This window comes from Triplophysa rosa, linkage group LG25 (assembly GCF_024868665.1).
Source record: "Triplophysa rosa linkage group LG25, Trosa_1v2, whole genome shotgun sequence".
In the NCBI taxonomy this organism is placed as follows: Eukaryota; Metazoa; Chordata; class Actinopteri; order Cypriniformes; family Nemacheilidae; genus Triplophysa; species Triplophysa rosa.
The window spans coordinates 3084689-3096569 of record NC_079914.1 but is presented as its reverse complement, the minus strand read 5'-3'; the positions used below and the strand labels follow the sequence as shown (position 1 = coordinate 3096569).

Genomic DNA, 11881 nt, shown 5'->3' with positions numbered 1-11881 from the left:
TACAGTTTATTATAAACTTGCTGTTTAAAAGCAGCTTCAGGTATTTTTATGCAAATTACAAAATATAAACAAGCTCACACTTTATTAGAAAACAATCCAAACACTCAAAAAAAAAAAAAACTAACCACCTGTATGACACACCTAATGAAGCAAAATGCATGGTGCCTACAGTCATATATAACTAGATGGCTCATTAGCAGTCGTCGGCCATATTGGAACGGTACAAGCCGGTCTATGAGCTAGTGTTGCCATGTCTGTGGTTTTCCTGTGGAGTTGGGGAATTTTTAAACTGTTGCTGTGCAGCTGCGGTTTGCTTTTTCTGCAGGTTAAGAGTGAAAGGATTTTGTTATTTAGCTGTCAATCTTAAAATGTTTTTATTTTTGAAAGCCAAGTTCTGTTATTTGGACAAGAAACATTAGGCTAATGATTTTTTGGGTAACCATGTGTGCCATTTTTCCCGGACGCGTCCTGGCTAGGATTCCATGTGCGTCGTTCAGAGGTCGCATTTGTCCACCCCATACGTCTTCGAGTTTTATTATTTCAGGTTTTATTTCAGAAAAGCAAACGCTATATTTCAAGGTAAGAATGAAACTACAATGATCATACGTCTTAAGAGAAATAAATGTTAATTTTGGCGCATGCAGTGGACAAATGCGACCTCTGGGGGGATGCACCCGAAATCCTGGCCAGGACGCAGCCGGGAAAAATGGCACGTATAGTCACCCTGAAAATCAGTCATCATTTCCCTAATGTTTCCTGTCCAAATAACAGAACTTGGCTGGATTTTGTTACACATATGATCTGGCAACCCTACGATTATGACAACTTACTGTTGTGTAAACTAAAACATTATGGCCCGGTTTCACAGACACGGTTTAGCTTAAGCCAGGAATATGCCTTAGTTGAATTAAGATATTTATGTCGCTTTTATAAAAATTCCTTAGAAGAACACATTACTGCTCGACCTGATTTTGCCAAGTGGTTTATGTCCTCAGGGCAACATATTTTGTTGACCTAAGGACAACATTTTTATTAATAAAACCTAAACCCACACCAAACCCCAACCCTAACCATAACTTACCCCTAAAATCAGAAGGAAATGATAAGTGAAAAACAATGGTCTAGAAGAACCTAATCCTGGTTCGAAGATTAAACTTAAAATAAACTGTAAAATTATTTCTGAAATATGATTGGTTGATTTAAATGTTATTCCAGGGTCAACATGATGTTACCCCAAGGACATCAACCACTTGGCAAAAACAGGAGAGCCCACATTACTGGTGCACATCTTGAGACAAAACAATGGCACTGACATATTTTAAGATATTTCTGGGCAAGTTATATTGAGTTAAGACAGGTCACACATTCATTTTAGTCTGGTACTAGCCTTAAGCCTTGTTTGTGAAACCGGGCCTATGTTTGCTAAACTAACACATGACAACAATAAAATGGTATCCCGTTTTTTGGGAATTTAAATCCTTGTGGTTTTCACAATCATGGCTTTTCAGGGTTGTGGCATTCTAGCAAACTGTGAGTGACACCAGTGGACCATTCCAAAATGGCGTCTACGTGCCTGGAGCGCATCTAGTTATATGATATCTGTCTACACTACCCTTTAAAAGTTTTTAAACCTTTCTGATTCTTTTTTCTTTTCCTACCTTTTAGAACAATGTATAACAGTAAATCTATCAAGACAACACAATTGTATAGGGACTGCACTGCATACAAAAGATAATAAACTTTACTTTATTCTAGCATCTTAAAAATAGTCACCCAGGCTTTGCCTAGAAGTCTTGGCACCCTGAGAAGCTTTTTTTTTTTTTAATTATTTGGACAAGTCATCCATTCATAAAAAACAAAGGAATTCAAAATATAATATTGCCAACACAGTGATCAAAACATTTTCAAGTGCACCATCAAATTAAAAGACATTTAAGATCATGATCTTCTGCCATGAAGTAGAAAGGCGTTGTACTTGCATAAATTGAAACAGCTGCCTGAGATGTCCATTAAACAGGTTTCTTCACAGTAATCTTGATGGCCCCATTAAAACGACTTTCAATGATCTTGACAAGCTGCAACGACAAGTGTTTATAAGCATTTAAACAACATTATTTAGCTACATTTAATATTTGTACGTTTACTCCTGAAATACAAAAGGCTACATATTATCACATTATAGCCTATAGCTCATATAGCTATAATGTACATGTAATGTCTCTGAGCTTGTTCCAGTTCAACTATACTGGACTGACTGGCTAGATCTGTCGGTTTCAGGCAGGGGAGGAGTAAAACATGGTTGTCAGGTTTAAATCATTGTTTTTGCATTAAGATCAGTGCCGTAAACATTAAACTTTTACTTTCTAAAGTAATTTAAATATACCACAACAAAAAACACATTTTGACTGAGAAAACAAATAATGTCAGCTGAACACTTATATCCAAATGTATTGTGCATTCCTTATGCAATAACTAACGTCTTGGTTACGGATGTAACCTCAGTTCCCTGATGGAGGGAACGAGACGTTGTGTCGAACCAACAGATGGGGTTCGCCCTTGAGAACCTATCGCTTCCGACTATTTAGAAAAGGCCAATGAAATTGGCGAATGAAATGTGCATGCCGGAATCCGCCACAGGATATCCGGGAATAAAAGGGAGACAGCGTGCTGCATTCATTCACCTTTGGGCTGAGGAGCCTGAGAGCAAATGAAAACAAATAATGTCAGCTGAACACTTATATCCAAATGTATTGTGCATTCCTTATGCAATAACTAACGTCTTGGTTATGGATGTAACCTCAGTTCCCTGATGGAGGGAACGAGACGTTGTGTCGAACCAACAGATGGGGTTCGCCCTTGAGAACCTATCGCTTCCGACTATTTAGAAAAGGCCAATGAAATTGGCGAATGAAATGTGCATGCCGGAATCCGCCACAGGATATCCGGGAATAAAAGGGAGACAGCGTGCTGCATTCATTCACCTTTGGGCTGAGGAGCCTGAGAGCCTCTCACGACTGCTGCAGCGGGCAGCACGTGTTGTGGCATAAAGGACACAACGTCTCGTTCCCTCCATCAGGGAACTGATGTTACATCTGTAACCAAGATGGGGTTCCTATGGAAAATGCCACGGCGCAGTGCCGTGTCACAATCTCTAGCAAAGCGACGGTGACTGGCCTGGGCGTGTCAGACGTGAGCGCTACCGCAAAATTGTAACCTACCAGTGGATAGATAGGGGGTCCCAGAGCTTTTTGAAAGGTGGGGAAGGCCCCTGCCTTTGGCCCTCACAGGCAGCGGCCTTGTTTCTCTAACAGCAAGAAGCTGCCCGGTACCGTAAGGCCACTGGGTAAGCGCTACCTCCTCAAATGGGGGACACGCTACAGAGACCACTTCCTACCGTAGGGAGGAGTTTAGTGGAGATACCACGGTCTCGCCGTTTAGGGGAGAACTCATGGGAGGAATGTGCGGACTGAAGGAGTTTACGGCAAGGTGGAGGTCCACCTAGGGAAGGTCATGGGTTACCAATCTGGGAACCAATGATGAGAATATATCAGACGGAACCGCCATGCTGGGGGTTACTAGATCTGGAGCACTAGGTCCGGTTAGAGCTATGCGTAGATAACTCAGCTGGTACCCGGCCTAAGGGGGCAGGGCTTCTCTTAGTGAAGGATGGAATGCCTGTTCTTCACCCAGTGGAGGGGGGTCGAAAATAGCACACTGACCCACCTAGGAGAGGGGAAGGAGCTTTCGCAGGCGTACGCCCTACCGGCCGCTGGTCTTACCTGATGCCCTGCAAGGCTCGAGCTGACACCGATTTTACGCGGAGGCTGTAGAACCTCGCGAAGGTGTTGGGCATAGCCCAACCCGCAGCTCTGCAGATGTCTGCCAGAGAGGCGCCCTGAGCCAGTGCCCACGAGGAGGTTATACTCCGAGTGGAGTGAGCTCTCACTGCCAATGGGCACTGGCGATCTTGGGACCGGTATGCCGTAGTAACAGCGTCCATGATCCCGTGTTCCAATCTCTGTTTAGAGACAGCCCTCCCCTTCTGCTGACCTCCAAAACAGACAAAGAGCTGATCAGAGCTCCTGAAGCTCTGTGTGCGGTCCAAGTAGAGGCACAATGCGCGTAGTGGACACAACACGGATGGGGTTGGGTCTTCCTCCCCGGTGGGGGAGTGCCTGCAAGTTCACCACCTGGTCTCTAGGGGGAGTGGTGGGAACTTTGGGCACATAGCTGGGCCCGAGTTCTAGGCAATCTGTGGACACGGAGAATGCTTGTACGTCCCCTACCCTCTTGGAGGTGAGCGCCATCAGGAGAGCCGTCTTCATTGTGAGGTGAGAAAGAGCGGCATCTCCGAGGGGCTCATCAAGGTCGCAAGAGGGTACGGAGTGCCGACGAGGCGGTAGCCTTCTCGCGCCCCTTAGGAACTTAATGATCAGGTTGTGCTGTCCTAGAGACTTACCAGCAACTGGGTCGTGATGAGCGGCAATGGCGGCTACATACACGTTCAGTGTGGAAGGGGAGAGATTACTCTCAAGTCTCTGGAAGGACAGCACGTTGCGGTGGCGACCTCAGCCCGAAGCATGGAAGCATCCTTGCCTCTGACTGAGGTTTGAGAGGACGCCCCGAAACTTGCGCGTTTCCCGTAGCCACCATGATGCTTTGGGAAGCTCTTGTCAGGCTCCCAGGGACCAAGACACGGGGGCTAGATATACGTTCTGCTTCATCGACTTCCCGGGGGGTGGTTCGATGGCTGGCAGTGCGGATCCCTCGCCGTGGGGTTGCCCCCGGGGAGGAGATCGGCTCTGCTGACTTACCTGCCTGGCGATGATGTAGCACAACGCACCGTCGACTGAGAGTGCTGAGGGCTGCTGATTATCCTTGACATTGGGTCTCGCCGTGAAGCAACGTCGAGTTGCTGAACACCGTTGTGTAGTGGGTGAGAGCGGCTGTGATAAACATCCAGAGAGAGAGGAAACTCTTATTGAGAAAGAGGGCTGTTGGGATGAGGCAGGAACCGTGCCCGATGGTATTCTCGATCTAACTGGGGGTCTTCCCATGAGGGCCGCTTCTGCTTCCGCCATGGCTGCTGACGGGGTGGTGGTCTCATCTTCGATGTCTTCTCCGGGGGGCCGCCTGAGTGGGGGGCGTCGAAGAGGACCAGGGCTGCTGGGAAGCAGATGGCGCACGGGACTCGACGGCTGGAGGGCGGCCGAGTTGCGGCGGGGAGGATATGCTTGATATCCTCTGTCTGCTTCTTTACTGTCGAGAACTGCTGCTCGAGAGTATCACCGAACAGCCCCCCCCCATTGCAAGATGGGTGCGTCGAGAAAGCGGACCTTCTCGGCGTCACTCATCTGTGCAAGAATCGGTCAGAGGTGTCTCTTCTGGATCATAAGTGTGGACCTCGTCTGACCCAGAGCCTGCAGGATGGCCATGGCGGAGAGAGGAGGTAGCTTGGCCCACAGCAGTGTAAGCTCTCGACATGCACCTACATGATTTGGACGGGAGTCTAGAAAGCATGGCTGACATTTTGAAGTCCGCTTCTTCCTGGGCTCGACCCCCCAAGGGAGGGAGCTCCGAGGAATCATCAGAGTCAGTCACTCCCAACGGGCAGAGGCGAATTGAGATCGGTATGCCATAACGACGGCATCCACGATCCAGTGCGCCAGCCTCTGTTTGGAGACAGCCCTCCCTTCTGCTGACCTCCGAAACAGACAAAGAGCTGCTCAGAGCTTCTGGGCTCTGTGTGCGGTCCAAGTATAGAGGCGCAGTGCACGTACTGGACACAACACGGATAGGTTGGGTCTTCCCCTCCGGTGGGAAGTGCCTGCAGGTTCACCACCTGGTCTCTCGGGAGAGTGGTGGGAACTTTGGGCACGTAGCCGGGGCGGGGTCTCAAGATAACGTGAGAATCCCCGGGCCCGAGTTCTAGGCAATCTGTGGACACGGATGGTGCTTGCAGGTCCCCTACCCTCTTGGAGGTGAGCGCCATCAGGAGAGCCGTCTTTATCGAGAGTGAGAAAGAGCGGCAGCTCCGAGAGGCTCGAAGGGGGCGGGGCCTCTTGAGGCCCACCACCTAGGTCGCAAGAGGGTACGGAGCGCGGATAAGGTGGTCACCTTCTCGCGCCCCTTAGGAACCTAATGACCAGGTCGTGCCATCCTAGAGGCTACCCAGCAACTGGGTGATGATGAGCGGCCGTTGCGGTTACATACACTCCCAGTGTGGAGGGGGAGAGGTCACTCCCCAGTCTCTCTTGAGGAAGGGACAGCCCGTTCCCGATCGAGCAACTCCGTGGGCGTTCTCGCTGAGAAGAGCACAAGGACGAGAAGAGGCACCACTTATGGGCGTATAGCCGCCCAGTGGCCGAGGCCCTAGCCTGAGTGACGTCCCAACCAGACCGGGGGTGGGTCACTCAGGATCTCCTCGTCCCGTCCAGACATGGAGTCCAGGTTCTGCCTGGGATGCCGTAACGTGCCCCTTTCCCTGGGGAAGCAGGATCTTCGCCAGGGGGAGCGGCCAGGGGGGAGTTGTTGTCATAGCCTTAGCTCCGAGAACCAAGTCCTGGTTAGGCCAATGGGGCGTAACTAGTACCACTTGATGCTCCTCTTCCCTGGCCTTGCACAGGACCTGTGCAATGAGGCTTACTGGGGGAAGGCGTACTTCCGCTTGCCCCGTGGCCAGCTGTGCGCAAGGGCATCCGTGCCGAGGGGTGCCTCGGTCAGGGAATACAAAGCGGACAATGGGTGGAGTCCGGGGAGGCAAACAGGACCACCTTTGCCTGGCCAAACTGACCGTGAGGTGGCTGCCGGCCTTTTATTTGCTGAATTATTGTTTGTTTATTTTGTATTAAAGTTTGTTAAATGTTCGCCGGTTCCCGCCTCCTTCCTTCCCTACATTGAGCTTTGTTACAGGGGCGTTTCCAGGTCTTACTACGTTCCTCATGCACTTCCGGTAAACACGACACTGGGGGCGGGCGCGGCTTGGAGTCGCGCTCAGACCCAAGGCGCCATGTAGCCAGCCGCGAGCTCTGGGAGAGGCAGTGCGTGCACTGCAACCCAACACTCACGGCGGCCCGGGAAAGCATGGCTGACATTTCGACGCCCGTTTCTTCCTGGGCTCGAGCCCGAGGAATCGTCGGAGTCGGATGGCAGTACATCACCCCCTGATGCTGCAAGACCTCATCCTCACGCATCATGTCCGAATACGTGATTGAGGAGTAAGACGGTGGGACCGTCTCCTGGGGGATGATCAGACGAGCGAGACGAGGTGCGAACGGTCCGTGAGCCAGCGGCTGGCGGATTATCGCTCACAGTAATTCTCATATCACCCTCGCTGCTAGCCGTAGCGGACGGCAGGGCCATAGTCCTGCCGCCACGGAACGGGGAGCAAACGAGGTGGTGGCTGAGTCCCGTGGGAACACAGCCACCTGTGACGCAACGTCTGAATCGTCACCGCCCGCAGTGCGGGCAGGACGTATCCACAACGTCTGCCCCAGCGTACTGGAAGCAGGCATTGTGTCCGTCCCCCTCCTCGATGAGTGTGTTGCACCCATGAGAACAGCGGGACAAGCCACGCTGGAGAAATTTGCTCTTTTAGAAAAGGAAATTTGCTCGAACACCTCCGGAACTGCCGAGACGCCCAGGGGAGAGTCACTGCAGGAAGGGACCGTCCGCTGTCCACGTCGTAGATTCCAGCAGAAAGAATGATCACCAAGATCGTAGAGAAGCTCATCAGATGCGTAGGCTCTGAAGAACAAAAGGTGAATGAATGAGCACGCCGGCTTCCCTCTTATACCCGGACATCCGGGGAGGAGCCCGGCATGCAAATTTCATTCGCCAATTTTCATTGGCCTTTTCGAAATACTCAGAAGATGATAGGTTCTCAAGACAAACCCCATTCTGTTGGTTCGACACAACGTCGAGAGACCGACAGAAAGGGAACTGATGTTACATCCGTAACCAAGACGTTCTCAAGGGCGAACCCCATCTGTCGGTTCGACACAACGTCGAGAGACCGACAGAAAGGGAACTTGATATTGTCATAGCCTATTGGATGTTGGAAAAAATTATATTATTAAAAAATATTGTTTACCCTGTCAATATGTTCCTTGATTTGACCAGTGCTCAGGTTACCAAAGAATTTGACATTGACAGTTGCATAAGCAGTCGTTGTTAGTAATTGTGGAGTGTTTGAAATTGTAGTGGTTGTGGGTGTAGTTATAATTGTTGGTGGAACAATTCTTGATGGAGAAGTGTTTATGTTTTTTAGTTGAGTGGCTGTCAATAGAGTAGTTGTAGCGATTGATGGTGCAGCAGTTGTTACAATTTTAGTCGTTTGGAGTTGGGTAGTTGTTTTTTGTTGAGAATTTGTTGTAATTAATGAAAAATTAGTAGTAGTTAAAGTTGCAGTAGTTGAAGTTATTGTTGATGAATCTGTTGTTTGTGAAGCTGTTGTTGTTATTGTCGCAATCATTGTTTGAGAAGTTGTTGTTGATGATAAATCAGTTGATGTTTGGAAAGTTGTGGTTAGTGCTGAATTTGTTGTTGCTGATGAATGTGGTGTTGTTGTTTTCGAAGCTGTTATTCTTGGTTCTTTAATTGCTGTTTCTGAAGTTGTTATTGCAGGAGTTGTAGTTGTTTGTTTAGAAATTGTTGTTGTTACAGGAGTTATTGTTAGTGCATTCATTGTAGTTGTTGCCACAGAAGATGTTGGTGCAGTATTTGTAGTTGTTGGTGCAATAGTTGTTATTGTTGTTGCAGCAGTTGTTGTTGTTGCTGGTTCAACACTTGTAGTTGTTGGTACAGGAGTTGTTGTTGCTGCTGTAGCTGTTGGTACAGCAGTTGTTGCTGCAGTTATGCTTGTTGGTACAGCAGTTGGTGGTGGTGCAAAAGCTGTAATTGTTGTTGAAGAAGTTGTTGTTAGTGCAGTACTTGTTGGTACAGCAGTTGTTGGTGCAGTTATAATTGTTTGTATAGCAGTAGTTGTTTGTGCAGTAGTTGTAGTTGTTGGTACAGGAATTATTGTTAGTGCATTAGGTGTAGTTGTTGGTACAGTAGTTGTAATTGTTGGTTCACCAGCTGTTGTTAGTGCAGTAGGTGCACTTGGTTCAGCAACTGTTGTTAGTGCAGTAGGTGCACTTGGTACAGGAGATGTTGTTGGTGCAGTAGTTGTAGTTGTTGGTACAGCGGTTGTTGTTGGTGCAGTAGTTGTAGTTGTTGGTACAGCAGTTGTTGGTGGTGCAAAAGTTGTAATTGTTGTTGAAGAAGTTGTTGTTAGTGCACTAATTGTAATTGTTGGACCAGCAGAAGCAGGTGTTGCAGTTGATGGTGTCATTGTTGCAGGAGGTGTTGTTGTTGGTGAGGTCGTTGATGCAGGAGGAGTTGGGGTTGTTGTTGTTGCAGGAGCTGTTGTTGATGCAGGAGGTGTTGTTGTTGTTGGCGGGGTCGTTGTTGTAGGAGGTGTTGGGGTTTTTGTTGCAGGAGGTGTTGTTGTTGGCGGGGTCGTTGTTGCAGGAGGTGGTGTTGTTGGTGAGGTCGTTGATGCAGGAGGTGTTGTTGTTGGTGGGGTCATTGTTGCGGGAGGAGTAGGGGTTGTTGTTGCAGGAGGAGTTGGGGTTGTTGTCGTAGGAGGTGTTGCTGTTGGCGGGGTCATCGTTATGGGAGTTGTTGCTATTGGTGGTGTCTTTGTTGCAAGATGTGTTGTTGTTGGTGAGGTCGTTGATGCAGGAGGATTTGGGGTTGTTGTTGCAGGAGGTGTTGTTGTTGGCGGGGTCGTTGTTGTAGGAGGAGTTGGGGTTGTTGCAGGAGGTGTTGTTGCTGGTGCAGGAGTTGGGGTCGTTGTCGTAGGAGGTGTTGTTGTTGGCGGGGTCATCGTTAAAGGAGGTGTTGTTATTGGTGGTGTCATTGTTGCAGGGGGTGTGGTTGTTGGTGAGGTCGTTGTTGTAGGAGGTGTTGGGGTTGTTGTTGCAGGAGTTGGTGATGTTGGCGGTGTCATTGTTGCGGGAGGAGTGGGGGTTGTTGCAGGAGGTGTTGTTGCTGGTGAGGTTGTTGATGCAGGAGGAGTTGGGGTTGTTGTTGCAGGAGGTGTTGTTGTTGGTGGGGTTGTTGTTGCAGGAGGTGTTGTTGTTGCAGGAGGAGTAGGGATTATTGCAGGAGGTGTTGTTGCTGGTGCAGGAGTTGGGGTCGATGTCGTTGGAGGTGTTGCTGTTGGCGGGGTCATCATTATGGGAGGTGTTGCTGTTGGTGGTGTCGTTGTTGCAGGACGTGTTGTTGTTGCTGAGGTCGTTGATGCAGGAGGAGTTGGGGTTGTTGTTGCAGGAGATGTTGTTGTTGCAGGAGGAGTTGGGGTTGTTGCAGGAGGTGTTGTTGCTGGAGCAGGAGTTGGGGTCGTTGTCGTAGGAGGTGTTGCTGTTGGCGGGGTCATCGTTATGGGAGTTGTTGCTATTGGTGGTGTCGTTGTTGCAAGATGTGTTGTTGTTGGTGAGGTCGTTGATGCAGGAGGTGTTGTTGTTGAGGAAGGAGTTGGGGTTGTTGTTGCAGGAGGAGTTGGGGTTGATGCAGGAGGTTTTGTTGTTGCCGGTTCAGGAGTTGGAGTCGTTGTTGCAAGAGGTGTTGTTGTTGGCAGGGTTGTTGTTGCAGGAGGTGTTGTTGTTGTCGTAGGAGGTGTTGTTGTTGGCAGGGTCATCGTTACGGGAGGTGTTGCTGTTGGTGGTGTCGTGGTTGCAGGAGGTGTTGTTGTTGTTGAGGTCGTTGTTGCAGGAGGTGGTGTTGTTGGTGAGGTCGTTGATGCAGGAGGTGTTGTTGTTGGCGGGGTCATTGTTGCGGGAGGAGTAGGGGTTGTTGTTGCAGGAGGAGTTGGGGTTGTTGCAGGAGGTGTTGTTGCCGGTGCAGCAGTTGGGGTCGTTGTCGTAGGAGGTGTTGTTGTTGGCGGGGTCATCGTTAAAGGAGGTGTTGTTATTTGTGGTGTCATTGTTGCAGGGGGTGTGGTTGTTGGTGAGGTCGTTGTTGTAGGAGGTGTTGGGGTTGTTGTTGCAGGAGTTGGTGATGTTGGCGGTGTCATTGTTGCGGGAGGAGTGGGGGTTGTTGCAGGAGGTGTTGTTGCTGGTGAGGTTGTTGATGCAGGAGGAGTTGGGGTTGTTGTTGCAGGAGGTGTTGTTGTTGGTGGGGTTGTTGTTGCAGGAGGTGTTGTTGTTGGTGGGGTTGTTGTTGCAGGAGGTGTTGTTGTTGCAGGAGGAGTAGGGGTTATTGCAGGAGGTGTTGTTGCTGGTGCAGGAGTTGGGGTCGATGTCGTTGGAGGTGTTGCTGTTGGCGGGGTCATCATTATGGGAGGTGTTGCTGTTGGTGGTGTCGTTGTTGCAGGACGTGTTGTTGTTGCTGAGGTCGTTGATGCAGGAGGAGTTGGGGTTGTTGTTGCAGGAGATGTTGTTGTTGCAGGAGGAGTTGGGGTTGTTGCAGGAGGTGTTGTTGCTGGAGCAGGAGTTGGGGTCTTTGTCGTAGGAGGTGTTGCTGTTGGCGGGGTCATCGTTATGGGAGTTGTTGCTATTGGTGGTGTCGTTGTTGCAAGATGTGTTGTTGTTGGTGAGGTCGTTGATGCAGGAGGTGTTGTTGTTGAGGAAGGAGTTGGGGTTGTTGTTGCAGGAGGAGTTGGGGTTGATGCAGGAGGTTTTGTTGTTGCCGGTTCAGGAGTTGGAGTCGTTGTTGCAAGAGGTGTTGTTGTTGGCAGGGTTGTTGTTGCAGGAGGTGTTGTTGTTGGCAGGGTCATCGTTACGGGAGGTGTTGCTGTTGGTGGTGTCGTTGTTGCAGGAGGTGTTGTTGTTGTTGAGGTCGTTGATGCAGGAGGAGTTGGGGTTGTTGTTGCAGGAGGTGTTGTTGTTGGCGGGGT

General features: G+C 49.6%; 1 protein-coding gene across 1 annotated transcript; it reads right to left on the bottom strand.

Moving 5' to 3' along the window:
- Positions 1 to 1979: 1979 nt before the first annotated feature.
- Positions 1980 to 10936, bottom strand: LOC130549225 (mucin-2-like). Its single transcript, XM_057326444.1, has 2 exons — positions 8093 to 10936; positions 1980 to 2075 (listed from the first exon to the last, which is right to left on the bottom strand). Exons 1-2 carry the CDS (start codon positions 10934 to 10936, stop codon positions 2010 to 2012), a joined length of 2910 nt encoding a protein of 969 aa, XP_057182427.1. The 3' UTR covers positions 1980 to 2009.
- Between the last annotated feature and the right edge of the window lie 945 nt (positions 10937 to 11881).